The 24,258-nt window shown below is 41.7% G+C and overlaps 1 protein-coding gene across 1 annotated transcript; it reads left to right on the top strand.

Annotated features, from left to right (window-relative positions):
* The first annotated feature begins 4,174 nt into the window (after positions 1–4,174).
* On the top strand, positions 4,175–23,953 carry wnt9a (wingless-type MMTV integration site family, member 9A). The gene is given in 4 exon segments (XM_073491269.1): positions 4,175–4,380; positions 19,366–19,625; positions 19,755–20,017; positions 23,223–23,953. Coding segments are annotated over 4 exon segments (1,239 nt in total). The 3' UTR covers positions 23,733–23,953.
* Positions 23,954–24,258: the final 305 nt, after the last annotated feature.

Below are 24,258 nucleotides of genomic sequence, written 5' to 3'. Positions count from 1 at the left end.
CATGTACTGACAAACCCTCCGGCTGATCTTCTTAAAACCAGGTGTTATCAAGAAGCAGGGCCCTTACTGGGGGCCTATTTTGGAAAACTGCCCTTTAGGAATGACTGACAAGCTGATAATGCTGAAAAAGGTGCATTCCTGTGCTTTCTCCTTCACCTGTGTGAATTCTCAAATGATATTGAGCACGAACTTAAATCATGCGCACAGCAAATTCATAAGACTTACAACCTTGGCTCTGACTGCCTTGACTAATTCTGTTATACAAGTATGTACTGTATCTCTTATCTTGCGTGAAAACAGCAAAGCAGTATTTGGTTTGACTTTTTTTCTTTTTTTTTAAGGAATGCTTCAACATTTAGGAAAATGCCCTGATTTGCTTTCTGCTGGAAAGATAGATGAGAAGATAGATTCCACTCTAACATCTGTCTCTCCATTTAAATGTAACAAAATCTGCCGACCCCCATTTCTAAAGCTAAACATAACATAACATAACATAACATAACATAACATAACATAACATAACATAACACATGACACAAGATAACAATAACACAATATGAGGCAATATAACTTAACATAAAACATAACATAACATAACATAACATGACACATGGCACAAGATAACAATAACACAATATGAGGCAATATAACTTAACATAAAACATAACATAACAAAACATAACATAACATAACATAACATGACACAACACAACACAACACAACACAATACAACATAACATAACATCACATTACGTAACATCACATTACGTAACATAACATAACATAACATAACATAACATAACATAACATAACATAACATAACATAACATAACATAACTGAACCCCTTCTAAAGCTCACTAATTAAGATGTTATATCTCAATTGTTTAATCTGTAAAACAATCTTATTGTGATACTTAAGGACGTCACTACCTCTGTCTAAGGAATAGTCCCATCCATAAATTTGCATCATGCAGCTCGGAATTGAAGTTGTTGCACTTGCACACAGTTTTTGTATGGATCAAACAAATGAGATTTAATGTGCTAAATTAGTGAAACTTTAAGGTGCTGGTAATTTGACAGTCAGGCTAGCTGTTTCCACCTGTTTCCAGTATTTATGCTAAGCTAAGCTAACTGGCTGTAGCCTTAGATTCAACAGACAGATATGGCAGTGGTGTCAGTCTTCTTATCTTACTGTCTGCCAGAGAGAGAATAAACATGTTTTCCAAAAATGTCAAAACAGCCTTTCACAGTGCAGCAAATCAACCTGTCATATACACTCCTACTCAAATAACACACAATGCAAAAGCTGAATAACTGGTGATCAGTTTACAGTAGGGATCACAAGAGATCTAGTATCATATGAAACACACAACCAAATTATCAAATTTACACACTTTTAATCTCTAATTTCAGGCTCTATTTTGTTTACACACAGTAAGTAGAAACTTGGCTCAGTGAAGCCAACTTGGCCCATCTGTGGCTGTTTGTCATCTGCGGTGAACGGGCTGGATATTGTTTGAGATTGGAAATGAATAGACTTCATCCCAAATCCTGGCAGAGGCGCTCCCCAGGTGTAGCTGAGAAAACCTGGACTCTTCCCAAGTTCAGATACCTCTCTCTCTTGACATGCCAGATATCAAGGTGTGTGAGGACACAAAAGATGTCAGGTGGTAACTGAGCCATTGAAAGGTGTTTACACAGGAGTTAAGTAGGATTGTTTCTGACTAAAGACATTCTCCGCTGACAAACAGTCTGTGGGTATTATTTACAAATCAAGAGGTCAACTTAGTCAACAAATCTGTAACACTGCTTCTGACTCATTATTGCTGTCATGCTTGAGAATAAGCCTGTAAATATTGCTGTCATGCTACTGAAATGTTGGGAGTCATTGTCATTTAACCATCTTTTAAATGTTGAAATAATACATTAAAATAGATAAACGAATCATGTTATGCGCATTTATGTGTTTTACAAATGCATAACTATCTAACACAAGTGCGTCAATAGTGTTTGCATGTTAGAGAAGGCTTTCTGTAACAATAACTAAATGTTTTGGTAATCTCCAAATCTTATGCAATCAAATGCGTAGGAAGAGTAAATATTTTTCATGAGCAGGCCTGCCAAAGGGTTCAGATTACTCGCCAAAATGATTGATAGTTTGCCAATTGATTTACCGTACTCAATATGATATTTTGCGAAGCGATTAAAGGTTTCGTCTTCAGCTCTTGTGAAATCGCCTACGGTCATTCTTGCGGACAAATTTGCTTTTCTCATTGTGAACTGCCGATGAACTCACCTCAGCGCATGTGCATGGTTGAGGAGAACTGATGGCTGTGTCTCGCAAGAGGCAAGACCAGACTGATATTTAACTTCAACAGACAATCTTTAACTAAAAACCCTCTACACAGGAAGCCTTTTTCTGCTGTATATGATGTCTCTTAGACTGATAAAATCGACACAGATATGATGATATGTGAGGCATATGAGTGAACTAGTCTAGAACAACATTGTGAGACACTGAGTAAGACTTTTTTATACAATGCAGCAGTGGTACAGAAGCAGCTATTTGAGAAAACAATGTTAACTTAAGATACACATCTGTCACTCTAGACCACAGCACAAAAATTAACCATTTTGATGTCTATTTTAGCCAATATGGACATCTAAACTGTCAGCAATTTGTTAATTGTTAACAGAGGGGATGGACACGGTTCACTTCATTTACGTGTGACGAACTGACTCTTCTGAGTCTGATTCAGTTTCTGGTGTCAGAGCCTTGGTTGGGGCTGTATATTCTACCTTGTACAAACAACAATAAGATAAAGGACCAATGAGTCAGGCAGCCTAGACTACTATATATGTATATATATATATATACACACACACACGCATATTATATATATATCCTGCTCTCTCTGTGTGTTCACGAGCAGATGGGACCGCCTCTTTCTGGAGTTCTCTTTCCTGATTGGATAAAGTGGGCAGGGATACCACAGAATTTAATCCAGACAGAGAGCTCGGCGAACCTGGGGAGTGTTGGTGCTTACACTGCTAGCATTGGAGCTTTGAACTGGGATGGGCCAGAGCTAGCTGGTTAGCATGCTAACTTCAGTAGATATCTCTTTAACATAATAGATAGACCACATAACGCAAAAACTGTTATGTCTTCACATTTTGTTGTTCGTTTAGGTAGTTTTTTAATGTTTTCAACTAAAAGTCATATATTGCATCTTTAACACTTATTTTAGAGATTTTTTAAAGTGCACTATGTAGTTTTGGGGAAGACATTTTAATCAGAAGAAAACTAAATTAACAAACTTTTTTCTTTTCTTTTCATGACTGAATAAACTGAGTAAACAAACTGACCTTAAAGGACAACACAATCTCATACTGTTTTACTTTGTTTACATTTGGCGGACCCTGCCACCTTTCTAGCTTCAAACAGTGTTTTCTGAGGACCTTATTTTCCTCTGAGAACAGCTTGTTTATTCAGTTATGGAAAAAATAAATGTTTGTGTTTTTGTATTATTACCTCATTAATATTGTAAATATCAAAATCCAATTCTTCTCCAAAACTACATAGTATCCCTTTAATAAAACTTCCATGAGTAATATAGCTGTTCTTCAAATTTCATTTGGCATTAGTAGATAAATAAACACATTCAGAGTGGTGAGATGACGTGTTATAGAGGCTATTTTGCACGGATATGAGTGAAAACAGGTGAGCCTTGAGATTTTGGCTTGCCTTTGCTGTCCCTCGGGCACAAAAAGTTTGAAAACCACTGCTCGAGGGGATAGAGCGGTTGGTATGGCACCTCAACACCTCAGTACAAGGACTAGTATGACTCTATTATCCTTCTTTTCGTGTTAGACAAATTCAGGCTTTGCCATCCTGGAAATAAACTCACTGACTGGAGGTAAACAAGTATTTTATCAGATGCAGGCCAGCTCAGACTGACTTCAGCCTGCACACAACACCCACAGAGGAGAAACTCTCATGCCAATCATAAACGAAGACAACTGAGAAGATTTCCCTCTGAGTGGACTGAGAATCAGCTCTCTCTCTCTCTCTCTTTCTCTCTCTCTCTCTCTCTCTCTCTGTGTGTGAGTGTGTGCATATATTGCCATATTACTCTCTCTCCTCCCCCCCTCTCTCTTTCTCTCTCTCCGCTGATGGGAGGAGCGCAGCGCAGCTCCTCTCTGTATAAGAAGTGTTGAACGTTCAACAAGGGATTTTACACAGCTACTCAGGAGAAACGAAATGATCTGCCCTGGAGCCGCAGCAAAATGCTGGATGGACACCTACTCCTGGGATGGTTATCGTTCACAGTTATAGTGTATCTTCTCAACTTGCCTGGACCGACCGCAGCGTATTTCGGGTAAGGCACTGACAGACTTACAGCACTGTGTCCATGATGCAGCTTTCATTGATTTGATTGGTTCCTGAATTACAAAGCAGGTAACAACTTTTTGTTTTGTTTTGTTCCTTCTGTTGATTTCTCTTCTACAGACGTGTATCAGGAAAAAAAGAAAAAAAGAAAAAGAAAATCAGATGAATTCTGTTTTGAGTTGTTTTGATTGCGTTAATGTGTGCGGGTCAGTGAGGTGTCATTTGGCGGCGGTTGCGCAGCGCAGCGCCGCCTCACAGCTGGTGGCTGCAGCAGGTTGCCCGGCCTCACTGGAGCTGCTGACAATTACGCATGTTTGTAACAAGCAGCATCTTATATTTAGGAGCTTATAGGAGTATTGTTTGCCTAGGAGAGCTCACCCCCCCTCCATTCTCTCCCTGACAATCGAGCCAGCGCCCACTGTAAAGTAACCACCCCCCCACTCCCCCCTGGCACGTTTGAATGGCAGGTAGCGGTCGGCTGATTATTTTGCTGAAACACTTGTAAAATCATATCCTCACTCGACTCTGAAAACAGCCGCGGAGCGAAAGGTGAGTGCATGTGCCTCAGACTCAACAGCTGGTAACAATAAAGCAATCTGACTGACTGAACTGGTGGCCGAAACGTCTGCTCAGCTTGCACAGAAAAATTCCCCCATCCAGCATAAACATCACACAACTCTGCTGGCAGCGTTTTCTCTCTCTCTCTCTCTCTCTCTCTCTCTCTCTGCTGCCTCCATCAACTTTAAATAACACTTGGAACACGTGTGAGGAAATCAATCTGAAAAATTAAGCGTTTCATGAATCACGTCATGTACACAATAATGTTTAATTTAGAAAGAGTGCAAGGGTGTATATTTCAAAGTCAGTTATTTCCCAGGGAACGCCTTGGATTTTAGGTGTAGCCCACTATGACCTCCACTTTCAGAACTCTTAGTTTCCCTCTCTGTCTTAGTTACAGGGGAACATTTAACCCTGCAAGGTCATTTAAATGAGGTCAGCATGTCAGGTGAGAGAGCCGCCGTGTTTCTACCTGGAAACGAGGGGGATAAACTCCTCAAAAAGTGGCGCCCAATCTTTGGAAACCAACAGAGCGAAATGTAGCCTTTAAAGCTGAAACGAGATCTCGGTGCTTTTCCGTGTAGTATCCACAAATATCTGCGTTGATGGGTGTCGTTAGTGCTCTCCTTTGCTTGGCTGCAAACGCAGAGACAAATGGCTGTGTAGACTGTGGAGTGATGACACTTGAAGCCTTTCCAGCAGAGTCAAATTTATGGTAGGTATGGGTGTTGTGCACGGTCCAGGAGTGTTAGGTGATCTGGGAACTGTTGTGGATCTGCAAGAGAGCACAGGAAGTGTCCCCTCAGGGCCCCGTTAGGCTGGTGTTGAAGCGGGTTTCACCTTTTTCCCTGAAAACAGAGGCCAGTATCTATGAAAATCTTACGAGAGTACAAAAAGCTACAGCAAATGTGGGAGAAGTGAATCACTTTCTAGTTGATTGTTGTATTTGACTCACAGTTTTTCATGTCTCTGGGTAAATGTTGTTCCTTTCACTCATCTGAATGATGCAAGCCTGCTCCTGTAATAGCTCCGTATGATGGAAATATCTCAGCCCTTCTCAGTGGAACGTCATCGTGTGTAATGCTCATGCACGTATCGAGCACTTTCTCCGTCTCTGTCTTCGGTTTCAGCTCTAAAGTTGCATTAGAAGGGACAAATGTAACCCCCGGCTCTCTGTTTCTGCCTCCCTCCCTGTTGCAGTGTCGCCCTTGGCAGGCGGCGTGTATCGAGGCTGACGTGCCAAACTGGCACTCGCATCAGCCTTAATGGTCCTAATGGTAATGCATATTTACTTATTCAGTTAGCACTTGTTTTCAATTCCCTCCGTCAGTCTGTTCTCTATCTGTGGGCCTTAGCAGCGCGGAGGGACATGTGGTATTATGATACTCCAGATTTATTATTCCGTGGCCCATGGTGAGGTGGGAATATGAATGAGTGTCAGTGAATGATTTAGCCCTGCAGCTGAGGAACATGAAGCATGACTGAAAGAGCCTGCGCAGGTGACACAGATACAAAATGTGAACTTCCCAGAAACTCGACACCGGTGACACTCCGACACAGTCGGAGTCCTGCCCGGCTTCGACCGTGTGGGACATGCTCACACAAACCTGTTCAAATAAATATTCCATGAGCACGAGGCATCCTAGGGCCTCTTGAGTACTGATTTACTCAAAATAGAGGGTCAATGTTGCATACCCAATTTCCAGAGTGCGGTGGAGCGTAAGTGTAACATAAACACAATCTCTCCTGCCCATAGTCTGCGCAGCCGAGGGTGGGGTGGGATTCCTGGCGTAGTCAGGCACCCGCTTAAATTGTCATCCTTTGCCACAAGAATGTGAACACTCATTTTCTCTCCCTCGGCCTGTTGTGGCAGGTGCTGGTTCTGCTAAATCCCTTATCATTAGAGCTCGCATCGAGAGACATTCGCTCAGCTCACCTGACTTAATAGGTTACAGCACCTTGATGAGATGTTGTGTAAACTGTCGCAGAATGAAGGTATTTGTTTGCCCAGTTGACCCCGTCAGTGCTCGGAGCGCTCTCTGAGACGAATCTGTTGGTTTAAATTTGAGTTTTGGTAAAAGGCATGTCATTCTGTGGTCTTGTAAACTGTGCTGAATGCGAGTCCTAACACTGAGTCAAGAGTTTGTTTTTATTTAGTTCATGTGCGACATATACAGGAAGGCTGCCCACAGTCATGCGAGTGGGATTTACCAATCACAGAGGCACCGCAGCATCCGGAAGAAGCGAATATAGTGGTTGCTGTTTAATCACTGCAATATCTTCAAACACTCCATCATCAGTTTGTTCCTGAAGCAGAGTTGATGCCTTTTCAGATGGTATCATTGTTTTCAGCGCTCCATTAAGTGAGGCAGCGCGCCAAAAACAACAGGATAACAAATGGGATGTGTGTAAATTTACTGAGGAGGAGTGATTTTTCAGTTTGCAGCTGTAAAAGCTTTTTTATCACTCTGCTGAATTAGTTCCTGGTGCGTATCAAACATCAGTGTGTTTCAAAGCTTTAAAGGAGCCTCATTTCTCCAGCAGAGCACAGAAATGTCACAAGTTGTTTCTTAAGCTGCTCCGTGTAAACATTTCCCTCCTCTTTCTCCCCTCCCGTCTGCTGGTTTTTGCCTGCCTCATGTGCGTGCCGGCATCCCTGCAGTGGTTTGTGGGGAGCTGCTGGGTGATTACCACTCATTAGGAGCAGCAGAGTTTAGTGTGGGCTCAGGCTGGCGTTGCCTGGCAGACAGTGGTGGCGGGCGTCTCATTACCAGGCCTTAAGGACTGATTAGCCCTGACGTGAAGCAGGGCGGGGAGCACCGTTGATAGAGGGATTTCCCAACTTCATAGGATATCCTGTGGCTATAGCCACACCTCAAAGGGTATCACTTTACTGTGAGCCAAGAAGATAGGATTCTCTCAGCAGCCGCGCTGTGACCGTGTAGCTTGGTGAGATCACGCAAACCTGGAGGCTTAGATAACAGACCGCACGGCCTCTGAAGAGAGAGAGCTTTGTTTTCTTTATATTTCTGTTTGATACATCCGGATTTGAGCTAAGCCGTGCTTTGCTTTGAGTGCTCTGCTGTAGAACATCCCTGTGTGAGGGCCCGCTATGGCCCATGGATGCCACAGGGTGGTGCAGCGCCTTCTGAGAGTGCAGGACGGTCCTCAATCAGCACTTTGTAACCTTTTTGTGTAACAGAAGGAGAGTGGGAAATGAAATGTGAAAACATCAAATGCGAAGGCGGCCAAGTCTGTGTAAAAATAATTTGGGCAAGGAAAATAGCTCTACATATGCACAGCTGTGGTCAACCTGCATGACATGTACGAAGTGTCTCTCAGCTTCAGCTTACAGAGCAAAAACTCACCTCTCTGCACAGAATATCTTCTCTAAGTCATGCCCAGTTTTGCTGTTTATTTTACAGGTTGACTCATCAGAAATTGCAAAGTGGTACACACCTTTGTTATGAAGGTTTCAGTGGTGTCTGTAGTGGGTTGTTATGGGGCTCCTGCTGTATAATAACATGGTTTTTCTGAATATTTTCGAAGATTACATGGTTTGGTAAGGCTTTTAAAATGTGTTTGGCCTGCTCACATCCTCAGGACTTACAGTAATGGTGTCATCAGCGTGCCGACGAGACCGCAGCAAAGACATATTTGATTTTAAGTGGACTGTCCCAGCAGTCGTCCTCGCACATCATTGGTGGATAGTCCGAAGATATTGGGAAGGAAACTCCCTTTGAAGGGAAACTCTTGTGTTGTTGGTAAAACTGTATGCACATGATGATCTTTGCAGATGGAGCTGGAGACATGGGCAATTTGCAAAACAGGAAAACTAATATAGACTTGAGATACTTTTAGTGGTCAGGCATTGATGAGATGATGCTTGTTAGTGCGACCACTATGTCCTGTGTTTTCCATCCTTGACCACAGGCATTTTTCTCTGCCTGGTTTGCGGGGATAGAAGAGACATGGCACTTCACATGCGCCAAGATTAGCAGATCGACAAACCCTCACTTAAGGCTTTGGTATTCAAGAGAACATCAGTGAATTTCTCATGAATTACTTTTTTTTGGGTCTATTTTTGAAATGTAAAACTTGTTTTTTCTGCAGCTGCCGACATTAAATCTTGGTTTTTAATCTCATGCACCTGTTTGCAAAGACTTCAAATGAAAGGACGAAAAGAAAGTCGCCCATACCTTTTCAAAACTGCATGGTTTGACTTTTATTGCACTTTATCAAGGCGATCATCTTGCATAAACACAAGCCTATAGAAGCCTGACCTGACATGCACTCCGATTCTCCACTCAAAATATGTCTGTTTGCCAAATGGGTGTTATTACATAGACTAAGGTTTGCCTCAAAAGGCATATTTATCCATAAAGCCTGAGCATTAGTTCGAGTGTGGACACAGTCAGACATACACCGACATGAATGTTCCCTAGGCACGGCAGACCTTCCTCGTTCTGATTAACCCTGCAGGAGTTTTTGTTTCACGTTGAAAATGGCTCATTTGCATGACTTTAATCAGCAGTCAGTTGTCAAGAGCCGAACATTCTCACCCTAGGCGAGTTAAGCTGCACAGAAACTCATGCTACTGAGAAATATTTGTCAGGCGAGGCCACACAATTACTGTCATAACAAGTGTTTGTGCTTTGATATTTCAAAGGAGATTAAAACATGTTTCTTGGCAAAAGTGCACATTCTTTCTTCAAGCAGATGTACGGATACTTGTATAAAAAAAGTAGAAGTACTGATTCAACTTCTTTACTCAAGTAAAAGTGATAAAGTACAGGCTCTGAAATGTACTCAAAGTATAAGAGTTAAAAGTATCCCTCTGCAGGACATTTCTACAGGCCGTTCCTGTGCAAAGCTCACTGAACCCAACGTCATATCAATATAATTAAAAGTCTATTAAACTTAATGGTGGAATCAGTCGTATTTCAGAAACATCATCCGAAAGGTAGTTGATTGTTGAGTCTCATGGACTCCCAGGAAGTCAAATACAAATATTATGGGTTGGTAAAGCGTCTTGAGCAGCAACAAATTGAGAAAATGAGAAAATTCAGGTCTTTTCTCCCCATTAGAGTCTTCCTCTCTGTCTGTTTCTGTGAAATCAGTCTATAATTCCCCTCAAATGCGTTAAAAACTAAAGTAACGAGCCTGTTTTGAAAACGCAAGGAGTAGAAAGTACAGATATTTGTGTTCAAATGTAGACAGTATAAGTAAAAAGTTGTCAGAAAAATAAGTAATCAAGAAAAGTACAGATACCTGAAAAATCTACTTAAGTACAGTACAGTAACGGAGTATCTGTGCTTCGTTATCTCCCCACCTCTTATGCGGCCAGGAAAATACTAATATTTCAGGAGTAAGAGCAAATAATCGTTAATGAACTCTGCACTTGTAGTTACTGAGGCATGAGTGATTGAAAACAGCTACTGTTTTGTTTTGGATTTTGCGGTTTGACTTTGCATGCTCGGTTTATTCACAGAAGTGCTGCGACAGAAAAGAACAAACCTGACATTTCCAGTCTCTGCACAATTAAAAGATCTGCTTTGTCGAATTGCACCAACGGTTTTGCTCTCTCACCAAACAGCCGCAGTCTGGGTCTTGTGTCAGCATGTGCGAATCGGTGAGAGCCGAGTACAGTATGTGTGCCTGAACGTGTTTGGTGCGTCGGTGGGCTGGTACAGGGCTGCTCTGTGCCATGGTGTAGGCTAGAACAGGGGAGTCATGTGGACACACTGCTGCGCGCCCAATCTGTGCCAGTCACACAGTGACTATAACTGAGCTGCTGACCTTAGAAGCCTTGAGTTCTCACATAGCAGTTAAACCTCTTACCATGCCCCACACTCCCATTCCCAAACCCGGGTCCTGCAGTCCTACCGCTCAGCAGCTACCAGCACTCGCATTCACGGCTGTGGATTAAAAAATTAGGCCGAGCAGTAACTTTTCCCCCTTTTTTTTATGAAATGAAAAAGAGAGATATATTTCTAGTGCGACTTTTTGTGTGGAAAAAAACGATTTGGATTCGCATTCGCATGTACGAGAACTTCCCCCGATCAGTAAAATTAGAGGGAGTAGCCTGACGCGGCCTGTGTGGGTTGTAAATGAGCAGAAGGGACAGCAAATGATATAACATTGGGTCATATCCTGTTAAGTCATACAAGATAGCGAACTTTCCCCCCTCGCATTGGTGCCTCCAGACGTTGCATGACATTCACACTACGCAGAAAGGCTCATTACTCAACTAATAATGACTTACTAAGTCTCAGGCCACTGCTGCTTTGTTTCCAAAGTCGTTTTGTCATGTTACTGTACTGTGTCAGTCACAGCTTGTTAGAAGTAGTCACAACACCCAGTGCTTTCAACCAGTGACTAATCTTATCTTAGCCTCATACATAATCGTTTACTCTTTCCCCCATTTCTGGTTTTAATGACTCGGGGAATGAACGGTGTCACCGTGGCTGCTGCTGGGGAGAAAATGTGAAAAGAGTTCAGTGCAGGATTTCTTCTCTGGAGGTGGACAACAGCCTGGAGACTCCCTGTACCGGAGAGTCATTCGACACTGATTCATGGTTTCTTCAATTATTCACGTTTAAGCTGTGGAGCACATTGTCAGCCATGGTTGGAGCGGGCCAGCGGGAAAACACCACACACACTCGCATTCCTACAACCTCTGGCATGGCCTGGGCTGTGATACACCAGATGGGACTTGGGCAGGGTGGTCTGAAGTTCATCCAACATTTCTGAGAAAAGCACACACTTTTTTCCCCCCCAAAAGGAGCATTTTAAACACAGCGAAAGCAGGCAGGAGGAAAAAGTGAAAGAGAGAAAAGGAGATCAGCACTATAAAAATCTCAAAGTTAAATGTTTTAAAATATGTACAGATTAATCTCAGGTGAGTGCGGTAGTTTGTCTTCCTGACAGTTGAACTATTCCAGGACACATGTTCATGTCTGTCAGTGTCGTGTGTAGGTTACGTTGGTAGACAGCGGTGGTTTTGTCTAGAGGGGGCCTTTGTTTTGAGCCAACAGCTGGGCGGAATGATTGGCATTCGTTTAGAGTAATTGACCAGTGGGAATAGGGGAAGTTTGCAGAAAAAGGGAAAAAGAGGAGAAGCAGGAAGGGGGGGATAGTTGTGATCCAGGAGACACCAGACCACACAACCTGCAAGTTCAGGCTGATGTAGGAACTGTGGCTTTTGTGCTTTTTCTGCCCGGGCGCGTTCAGCCACGACTGACTGTTGTAGGTGTTGACTTAAGGTAGTAAGAGCCCATATGCACACATGTACACACACTCATGTATATAGTAGCTACACACACAAGCATAGCCAGCACCTGTTAGCCTGGTGGAGGGGAGATGATGAGAAGACAGTGGCTGAAAAACAACAAAACACTTTGCCGCTTTGCTGATCTTTCATTTTTATGTGTATAACACAGAAATATGTTGGCTTTGATTAGTGTTTTCATTTAGTTGAAACATCAAAGAGAGCCTTTCTTTGGAAACACAGTAGTATTGTTCATCTGTTGAGTGTTGAAGAAAAAAAGCTGATGATAGACCCCCCCCAGTAATTACTTTTGAAGGCATAACATGAGGAAACATTTTTGATATGGATTCAATGAATATTTTTTTTGAAAGGAACAATTCACCCAAAAGTCATTATCTACTCGGATAGCTAAGTTTTGTAGTCCACAAAACATTTCTGGAGATTCACAGCAAAACAGAGTTGCAGCATTCTTCTAAACAACTGTACAAAGTTGCTAACAAAGTAGTTGGGACTTGTTTTAAAATGTAAAAGAGACTGGGATCATGCCAGACGAACCATATGGAGCCACTTTACATATATAAATATTTTTTGGGTTGTTTTTTTTATATTTTTAAAACAAGTTCCCTTCTACTTCAGTTGTTTAGGAGAGTGTTTCAACACTGTTTCGGTGTGAAGCTCCAGAAATGTTTTGTGGACTACAAAACTTTCCATCAGCATGGAGGGTAAGTAGATAATGACTTAATATTCGTATTTAGGTGAACTGTTCCTTTAAGAAACTATGACCGAGACATGCACTGAGGGGGGCATTTTACAGTTGAAAAATAAATTCAGTACTCTGTTGGACAAACTGTGAAGGGAACACTGTTTCTAAATCACCTCAGACGTATCTTTGGCATTTCTGTACTTCGATTTATTGTACTGAGATATCTGTGATAAGCTAAAATTTGCTGATATATCATCCTGCTCCAGCTGTGACCAAACACACCAAATATTTCTTGCCCCAAAAAATAAAATGTAGTCATTGTCGACTCAACCCCATGCTGATGGAAAGTCAGGTGAACCTAAAAGCATTAGCGCGCACCCTGTCTGAAGTGTTTGCACACGTTTGATGTCTTTTCAAATGAGTTTGGATTAAACAACGCTCTTTTGCTGTGAAGCTCCAGAAATGTTTTGTGGACTATAAAACTTCTCTTGAATTTTCATAATTTTGGGTGAACTTCTCCTTTAATCTGTTGGTTATATTTTACGTCAGGTGATGTTTATAAAATGTCAGAAAATTGGGAAAAAATGACCCTTGCCAAAGATGACAATTAAGCAAATCCTCACAGTCAAAGCTGTAATCAATAATTAATCAATTGTTTGACAAATTCTTTCAGCCCTCGATCTGATATTTGTAAAGTTTACTGTTTGCTCTGCTTTAGCCTCCAAAGATTAATCTGTACCACATGGACCGATCTGCCTTTGTTTATGTTTCTTTGTATGAGTATATGAATAACACCAGCAGCTATACGTGTCTGTACCCTATACACACAGCAGGCAGTTCAATTAGGCCAAGAAAGTTAAAGGAACAGAGATAGTATGTTTTACACTATCTAAGAGTTTAGGTATTACACTCCCTTAACTATTTACATACCGAACCAGTGAAGAACGAGCAGAATTACCAGCTGAGGGTCACTTCCAGGACTGTAATGTAAAGCCAGAGAGGGAGTGATGATGGCGAAGTTTAGTGCTAGTCAATGATTTCCTCGAGGGATCGACTGCGAGGCTCCGCGGCGTGAAATGAACCGTTTTCACCGAACCCGCTGCATTGGAAAATGTATATAAAGTAAATGTCACGGGCAATGGGAGGTGCTGACAGGTAGAGAGAAAGGAGGACTAAACAAACTGCAGTGTTCCCCGAGTGAAAGACGGTGGAGGAGAGTGGGTCAGTGATGTCTGCAAGGAGTGTGGAGAGGCAAGTGTGTGAATGGAAAAAGCAAAGCTGAGCAAATATCAGCGAGAATCCCACCTCACATAGGATAATAATGAGTTTTATATGTTGGTGTTGTATTCCACGTGTAATTTGTGTTGCTGTGCCAACACCTCAAACAACACCTCAAACAAAAACACCTACAGAAAATGTCAATGACGTGAAAACAGCCCAGTTACATGTTCTTACTTTCTAAATCAGTGTGGTGGAAATACTGTGTAGGAGCCTCACTTACTCTTTAACCGAGCATGATCGGATGTCGCCATGTTGGTGTTGTTCCTGGAACATCTTAATTATTGTTGCTCTGAGAACATCATCGCAATGTCATAGCTTTGCCACTCAGGGAAAAAGGTCTGCAGTTATTCTTACAAACACGTATTTCATGTTGTAAGTGTCTAATTTAACTCAGACCATGTTTTCCGAATCCTAACAAAGTATTTTTGTTGCCAAATCCTAACAGAACAGCAACTGAAACCAGGAAAGAAACAGAAAATAATAACTGAACAGCATATTCTCATGTTTTTGGGATACAATCCTGTAGTCAACCTATGAAGCCTACAACAGCTTGCTCAAAAAGTGAACTTTTGGTGGTTAATAAAGAATTCATTCATGCTTTATTGATCAGTTATCATATTATATTAGATTTTGGGTCGCCAGGTTGTGAAAAATTCTGTTTGGTACTACTGGTGTTCTAAATGTTGATTAGTTGATTGATCAAAAAGCCAATTGACAGAAAATTCATGTGAAATTTTGAAAATGTAATAAATCATTGAAACCATTTTTCATGCAATAGTGCAGAAATGTTTTCAAAACAAAATTGCATAACAGGTAGTCCTTTGGCCAAAACAATACTAATTAAACTCCATTTTTTACAACTTTTCTGACATTTCAAAAACCAAACAATTCATTGATTAATGGAGGAAATGATCTGCAGATCTATTAATGCAGCCCCAAAATGTTGGAAATCTATTTATTAATGGTTAACACGTTGTTGATAAATGTCTTTGGTGCTAATTGGGCTGATTTGGTGCTCATACGGTCCATCAGTCAAAATGATTCTTTGCAGTTCGGTAACTGAAAAAGGCCTCATTAGCTCATATCTGATTCATAAAGCTTTATCGAATGGTTTATTAATCACTAATAATGCTCTTTACAAAGTGATATATTTTGTAGAATAACTGAGCTTCACTGAGTTGTCAGGCAGGACATATGACTGTCTTTTCCCTTTTTCCTCATAAAAGTGGTCATCGTTACGGGGATAGCAATGATGATTTCCGTTTGGCCGAAGATTTCAAGCTCAGATTTGTAATGATTTTTGTGATTCAACCCCTGCGCTGCTTTCCAATTCTCCTTTCCTCTAAGTGAGTTGAATGAGTTCGTTCTTCAGCAAACAAGCAGAGTGAGAGTTTTTGTGTGTGTGTGTGTTTTTGTCTTTTTTTTGCAGATCACCATATTGGAATGTGTGACAGCCGGGGTCACGGCTCTGCAACCAGTGAAAATATTATCTTCAATTTCCAGCAAACCTGAATTAAAGAGAAATGATTGACATCAACTCTAGTTTTAGTCTCGTAAATATCAAAAAAATGACTCCCCTAAAAGATTTTATTATTTTACAAAGACAGAAGAAATGGAGTCAGTGTACATCTGTGATACTATTTGACTCTTTTCTGCTCTGCCACAGAGTGGAAACACGCACGGGAGTGAGCCAGTAGTTTCTTCTCAGGAGACGTCAAGTGTTTCTCCGCTCTCAAATCTCTCCCCTCCACACTTTGCCCCCCCGGGCTGTCTTTGTAACTATCTAGAAATATGCGTTTGTGTAAAAAAAAAGAAGCCGCAGAGACAGTAGCGCTGAGATCAGTGTCGTGTCATCTTTGGCCTCCCTCCAGCTCCACTCAGACCGTCTTTTTGTCTCAGACAGGCAGACGTCACACAGACAGTTGAGGCCTGTCACTCTAACGGTGTCTTGTTTTGGCAGACGTGGGCTTTTGGAAGATTTGACGCTGATACGTGTCACTGTGCATGTCTTACTGAGGAATGTGCACGTCATGTTGGTGGTATTGAGTAAATTAAGACCCCCATTTGTTAGCTGGACCTCTCTGCTAAGCTATGTTTAGTCTGCAGACATATGCAGTAGTAAACTGCTTCCAGGGGTGGTGTGAATCTGACATACATGTTGAATTTTACATGCTATTTAATTCCCTACTGGTGTTGAGGGCAGGTACTCCACATGGCGCCATCATTCAATCCCTGACTGCTTGCTTGCCATAGAAATGTTGTGGAACGGTTGTAAGTCACTTGCAACACACCGGGTCGGCTCCAGTTGTTTGTTTTGGCACTTTGAGGATGTTTCCTTGGCATTGTTAGCACAGTGTTTGAAACAAAAAAGAGGAAAATGTTAGTTATTCACAGGGAGACACAGTTCTTGAGCATTGTGTTCGCCTCGTCGCTCTGCACGCCTCAAACCATACATTTTTTTACTCACTAAGTGTGTTGGGAGAGCAATCTCTGTCAAGACACAGCTCGCCAGGTTTCCATTTGAAAATTCATACCTGTCAGACAAGTTAAGGAAAGGCAAACAGGCTTTGTAAAAAGGAAACCATTTGACCCAATCTGAAAGCAAATCCTAATGCCTGCCTTTTGATTTGACTGCTCGGATTTTTTAACCAGGCTGTGAATGCATCGTAAAGACAATATTGCATAGCATATGTGAACTATTAAGTCCATCGGTATGAAACTGAGGACTCGAGGGAAAACGTTTCAGTCAGTTATTGGACTTAATAAAACAAATCTCTTGTTGGAGAACTACTGTGACCTTCTGCGAGAGGCTGAAGTGAATATGAGTGGTGACAGAATCTTCTCTGAATAACAGTAATGAAATCAAAAATGTAAGTAATGGAGATCATCGATCAACACTTCTGGTACATTAACTTAGCCAGTGTGGACATCCAGCAGGTGCTCGGCAGCTTTACAAAAATATTGTGGAATAATTTCTGTTACGCTGCCTGGTTGTGGTTTACTCTTCACAGTCTTATAGTTGGACTTCTTTTCATTTATTTGGCTGAGCGCCCTGATAGCTCACCTGGTAGAGCGGTCGACCCGTGCACTAAGGCTGAGTCCTCAGTAGTGGCCGGGTTTGATTCCAGCTCGTCGCCATTTGCTGCATGCTTTCTCTAGTCTCTTCCCAGTTTCCTGTCACTATCTGTCAAATCAAAATAAAAAAAAAAATTGGCTGTATATACAGTTTATTTTACAGCTGCAGGTAGAGATTATTCTCTTTATCGATTAATCTGCCGATTATGTTTATGTTAATAATTAATCAGTTAATCAGTCTAAATGTAAAAGAAATGTGAAAAATGCTCCCAGAGCCAAAAGTGCCATCTTCAGATTGCTTCTTTTGTCCAACCAACAGTCCAAAACCAAACAATGTCTTCATTTACAAGCACAAATGACAAAGAAAAGCAGCAAATCTTCACATTTAATAAGATGGAAACAGCAAATGTTTGAAGTTTTTTCTTGAAAAATTACATAAAAGATTAATCAATTCTACAGATAGTTGGCAGTTCATTTTCTTTCAGTTGTCTGAATGGTTTATCTAGTAATCACTGCAGCTCTACACTTTTTTACAAACGAGAAAAGATGTACAGAAATTCATAATTGCTGAATTAATAATGCTGTGACATCCTAAATCACAATTTGTTTGTCCAAACAGCTAAATTAAAGGCAGTTTGGCTGCACAAATTGAATTAAGAACAACTTTAAATGAGTTTCATTCAACATCTAAATTTCCAGACAATGAAGTTTAATGTAGAAGATATACTGTGATGTCGATCAGTTTTTCCTAAAGCCCAACATGTCGCAAATCAAATGTCTTGTTCACATAATATTGACAGTTTTTTTTCTTAAAAAATTGCTCAAACCAATTAATCAATTATCAAAATAGTTGGTGATTAATTCAATAGTTGACACCATTTAATGATTAATTGTTGCAGCTCTCGTTTACAAAAGACTAAAAAATACTTCTGTAGTACCTCTCTCTGTCGAGACACACTTCATTCTACAATAAAAGCAAAAAGTAGGATTCCTGCATTTTTCCACTGCAGTATTAGTTAGGTGTTAATCCATGCACAAAAGTGGCCTTTAAACGTCCCCAGTCCGTCTGCAAAGGCACGTTGACTTGTGCTTTTGTGACTTCTGTAAATCCATTTATTCTTCAGTTTCACTTTAAGGGTGTAAAGGAGGCCAGAAATTCCACATAATGAACAACTACGGTGCCAATCCTGTCAGTTGGTGTGACCAAAATGGTCACAGGCTGACAGTCATGTCCCCTGTGTGTGTTTGTGAAAGTAATGCTCTGCTTTCCCCATCACAACCTCAGAACGCTGGTCGTCGGTTTCGCCAGCTATGTGGCAGTCCCCGCTTTGTGTGTTTTATATACGCTTCCCTTAAATAAACTGACGAGAGGGGTGCAAGTCTACCACATGTTCTCCATACCATGTTTAGAACTGATACTTCTGCTTGTTAGTTTTCAAATGGCTTCCTGATGACTGGACTTTTGTTATGGGGATTTCTACAGTGAGAGTGTAAATCCTGCAGTGTGATCATGTTTAAATCTATAGAGTGACACCCCACCCCTCCCTCTCAGGATACGACATGAATATTAAACCAAGTGGCTACTGTTTCACATGCATGTGGTCTGTCATGTTCATTGTTTAAAATATGTCCCCATCCCAGCAAAATGACTGAAGACTTTTTCATCTCAATCTGAATTTTTCAATATTTCCGTGACTTGGTTGGTGTGTGAGGTCTGAAACAAAAGGACAAAACGGTGTCGAGAACTTCTTATGAAAAGAAAAGAACTCTTCCACCTCTGCAGAGAATTCGCTCCACACACAGACACGCCTGTGCTGGAGGTTGATCTCAATCTCCAGCAAATGTTGAATTCCCCTGAACATTAACCACTGAACAGCTGAATTCATTTGAACATTAACCAAACTTTTGAGCATTATATGCCCCAGCTGTGCTCCCTGAGCTGTTTATGTAGCATATCTTTGCAACTCTCATTGTTTATCCAGGAAGGTCAGCATCCTGCGCTTTATTGGAAGCTTTTATCAAGATTATATCCTCTCTGTGCTCTGTGTTTTAACTGACCTGAGTGTCTCTGTGATCTTTCCCTCTAGGTTGACAGGTAATGAACCCTTGTCTATCCTGCCACTGAACTCTCTACCAGAGGAGAACGTGGGCAGGGCCCACTACAAGCTGTGCGACCGGCTCAAACTGGAAAAGAAGCAGCGCAGGATGTGCAGACGAGACCCGGGCGTGGCGGAGACCCTGAGAGAGGCCATCACCATGAGCGCCCTAGAATGCCAGTATCAATTCCGCTTTGAGAGATGGAACTGCACCTTAGAGGGGCGCCACCGAGCCAACATACTGAAGAGAGGTAACGACCTTTCCTTTAATATTAACAAAGAGGAAGGCAACTAAATCCTTTAAAAGAACACTGATAGATTGTGGTAGACAAAACTGTTTTCCTGCATCTAATTTGTCACTCTCCGATCTGCTTTTCCAGGATTTAAAGAGACAGCCTTCTTGTATGCCATCTCCTCGGCGGGCCTGACCCATGCGATGGCCAAAGCTTGCAGCGCAGGACGCATGGAGCGCTGCACATGCGACGAGGCCCCCGACCTGGAGAACCGCAAGGCGTGGCAGTGGGGAGGCTGCGGAGACAACCTTAAATATGCCAACAAGTTTGTCAAGGACTTCCTGGGCAAACGCTCCAACAAGGACCTGCGAGCACGCGTGGACATGCACAACACAAATGTGGGCATGAAGGTAAGGATAAGGTTTTTTTATTGAGTTAGTGTTTTACCACCTTTTAGCTTATTGTTTTGAGCTTTCTCATCTTGTTCATCAGCACTGTTTATGACCCTAACCTTCTTCTTTTAAAGAAAAACCAGGTTAACAATATTAACAAAGAGAAAGGTAACTGAAACATTGTGGCATTTAACTCCCCTATGCCTAAAACAGAAAATAGAAAAAGATAATTAAAGGATAAGTTCAACCAAGTATGAAATTTCAGTCATCTACTTACTCACATGCAGATGGAAAGTCAGGGGAAGTATTGAAGACTACAAAACATTTCTGGAGCAGTTCCCCTAAACTCTATGAAGCATTTTAGCACCTTTTAGCTCCCTCTTTTGGTTTTTCTGGCACCTCGACTGGACTGTGTTTTTCTCATCAGCACTGTTTCCAACCATAAATGTAATCTCAGTTTGGAGACTAAAATCTTTTAACAAAAATCCTTTGTTTCAAACTGCGTGGTGGAAATTAAACAATGTGGAAGGTTTACCATGCAGAAAGCACAAGATGCCATTGAGTTGCATTATGGGAAGTTTAGGATCCAGTGTTTTTGGCGCTCCACCCCTATCATGGAGAATATAAATCAGAATATCTCATCCTCTGCTTGTAGATTTTTAATCTCTTTCTTTAAGGTTTTCTTTAATTCCCCATTTACTCTTCCATTGATGATCATAGCTTGTCTGTGACTTTTATGGAGAATTATTCATTTACACCTCAACAGTTTCAGAAAAAATGTAGGGAGGTACTCGATGGAAAAGAATAAAGAAGCCATGTATCACAACTGTCACATTAATTTGCCTTTTATTAAAGTAATAATTCAGCCGTTTCAAAGCAAAAAAATACTTATTTTGAGTTATAACACTCACATGAGGCAAACCAGGACACACTCATTAAGAAAACAGTTTGAATTGGGTCAGAGTTCATTTGGAGTCAGAGACACTATTTAAACAGAAATTGCTCACATGAATCAGTTAAACGGTGGGAAAACTTTGATAATATAACCCAGTCTGCTGCGATTATGTAGACAAACAGTAACGTGAAGTGCCAATTCATTGTGCGCCTTATCCCGGATATAGTCTGCTACTGTATTCATGGTTTAAACATTACACTGCTGGTCAATGAATGTCGTCCAAGACAAAACACAGGGGCCAAATATATGGTTGAAATGACCAAGGAGGAATTTAATATGACCACAAGAGAATGAAATTGATAGAGTTATACATGAGGGCATCCTGGGGGAATGAAATTACTGAAAAAACAGTGTAGGGTTTCAAGTATCTCCAAGAAAAAAAGAAAGCTAATCTGATTAAAGTAATTGCCACTGTAAATTTGGTGAAATCTGAAAGTGCTCATTAGTCAATATTTGGTTTTCTCTCCCAGATTAGATAGGCAACCACTCTCATTTGTGCTCTGGCACAATGCAGCAATTGTTTGTGGTGAGCAAATATGGGTTTTTCATCTTGGAAGTGTTTTTAATAGTAAAATAAAAAAGAAGGAATGGTCTTAATCTGTCGAGCCAAAGCAAACTGAAGGTCTGGAACCTGTTGCTTTTCCTCGGCTTTTCTCATATTGTAGCCGTTTTCATTTTGGTTTCAAAATGAATTATAGCAGAGACACACTTCCCAAATGTTAGCAGATATAAAACTCTCCCAAAAGACCACTGCAGACTCTTCCTTTTCAGCTCGGCTCTCCAAAATCCAATCTCTCGGGAGATTTCGTTTGTGATAAAAGATTTACAACGCTGTTTGTGCTCCCTTTTTTTTTCTTTTTTCGTGATTTGCACATGTAGTGAGGTAGACCGCATTCATTCAGGATGAATTCCCACACGGAGGACGAAACTGGAATGTGCTAGCCTCTGCATCCCCCCGACATTTAAAAGCTGACCTATCAAATTTTCTTGACCTGCTGGTGTGATGAATATGCACTTCCTGTTCCCCGATCTGTTTCACAGTCTGAGAAAAGAGCCGTAGATGCTATCCAAACCCTGTTGAAGACAATGTGTTATTGTCATTGATTTTCGCACACACACTGCTTTTGACACTGCGGTCGATGCTGGAGTGAACTTTGGCTGACTGTGAAGAGGTCAAGTGGCGTTAAAATAACGTGTTGTGGTCATTTTTGCTGATGATCTCTATGTTCACCTGTAATTATGTCTGATTTATATAAGACAAGACTTTCTTTACCGTTTGCATGACATGTTCTTTGTGTTATGACATAATAGTGCCCGGCTTCTACATATTAAGGTCTCTTTCCCATGCCTGTCTTGATGGAGTACTTCTCCCGGCAAAACCCTCCCTCACTCATCATAATAACAGTTATTGAGTTTAATCAAATTGTCAGCTGTGGTCATAACAAATCTCTCCTCCCACCGGCTTTTATTCTTTTGCTCTGTTATACAAAGGCAAAGTGCTCTCTTCTTCACTGTCAGAATTACTTTGATGTTAGTTCACATTTAATAAGTGAAGCCTCTTTTTCCCCTTTTATTATAATATCAAGAAAGAGCAGTGAATGTAATCATTTTCTTTACATTCCTTCCCAAACCACCGAGCCCCGCCCTAATCGTCTAGTTGTGAGCATATTTGGTAATTTGGCTCTTTGAAATTCTGCTTACTAAACAAAGGCTCATTAAATCACGTAGCTTTCATCCTCACATTCCTTTATTGTTTTGTGGCAGTTAAAGGAGACCTATTATGCTTTGTTTTTTCCCTTTCTTTCACTGTTTTATATACTGTAGGTCCTTGTGCATGTAAAAGGTCTTGGAAGTTAAAAAGGTCAAAGTCCGCACCAACAGAAGCTCCTCTCTCCCACAGAAAACACTGCTCCTGAAACGCCTTCTCATTAATCCCGCCTTTAATTATGTGACTTTGTGACATCACACTATGTCACTGTGTCACACATGTGCACCATTTAATGCCTAGCAGCTAGTTTATCACTTAAGATGCACAGATGCTCCGTTGTTGTTAGCGGTGCTGGCTCAGGAATGTGTGAGCTGACCAATCAGAGCAGACTGGATATTCAGGAGGGGGACCTTAAAGAAACAGGAGCTAAAACAGAGCGTTTCAGCGTTTTTGAGCATTAAAGCATGTAAACCTATTCTAGTAGTAAACCAAAATATAATTATGAACTTGAAAATGATCATATATTGCCTTTTAACAGCACTTTATTATCTCTGAACCAGGTGATCAAGGCCGGAGTGGAGACCACTTGCAAATGCCACGGAGTCTCGGGCTCCTGCACTGTCCAGACCTGCTGGAGGCAGCTCCTCCCCTTCCATGAGATCGGCAAGCAGCTGAAGCAGCGCTACGAGACCTCCGTCAAGGTGGGAAGCTCCACCAACGAGGCCACGGGGGAGGGAGAGATCTCCACAGGCCGGAGCCAGCAGCAGCAGCAACAACAGCAGCAGCAGCAGCAGCCCCTGCCTGGCCTGAACGATCAGATCCCTCGCACTATGGACTTGCTCCACATCGAGGACTCGCCCAGTTTTTGTAGACCCAGCAAGTACTCGTCGGGCACGGCAGCCCGCAAGTGCTACAAGGACAAGAACTGCGACGCTATCTGCTGCGGGCGAGGCCATAACACTCAAAGTAGGGAGGTGACCCGGCCCTGCCAGTGCCAGGTGCGCTGGTGCTGCTACGTCGAATGCAAACAGTGCACGCAGAGAGAAGAGGTCTATACCTGCAAAGGGTAAATCAGTCACCTGTCAGCCCCTACGATCAGTGGAGCAAGTGAAAGATAGTTGTGTTGAAGAGGAGTGGTTGTTTTGTTCTCAAACAAGGTTTTCCTCCGCTGTCGGAACAGTGTTCTGCAAACAAAAGAGGAGCGAGCCGATGGAGAAGCAATAAGCACTTTGAGGGATTTCTGTGGGTTGGGTTTCAGAGCTCCTGTGGCCCCCGTGTCTGGGGTATGCAGATGAAAAAAAAAAACCTTCTCAGACAACTGGGTCAACATCTCAAGCTTTTTTTTTATCACAACTTTGCCTTGAAGAGAGAAGCTTTTATTTTCCTATTAAAATGAATCCACAAGAAAACAGAGATTAGGGTCCAGATCCAACACAAGGACAACACCAACAGACTGGTTTCTGGGGCCTTGCCCAAAGAAGAATGGTGTGTGTGTGTGTGTGTGTGTGTGTGTGTGTGTTTGTCAATCTTTTAAATGTGTGTGCTTGTTTGTGAGTGTGTAACGAGGGCATAGTGAGGGGGTAGGGGGTTGGAATG

Source organism: Pagrus major, chromosome 21 (genome assembly GCF_040436345.1).
Source record: "Pagrus major chromosome 21, Pma_NU_1.0".
Taxonomy (NCBI): Eukaryota; Metazoa; Chordata; class Actinopteri; order Spariformes; family Sparidae; genus Pagrus; species Pagrus major.
This window is presented reverse-complemented; position numbering and strand designations above follow the sequence as displayed.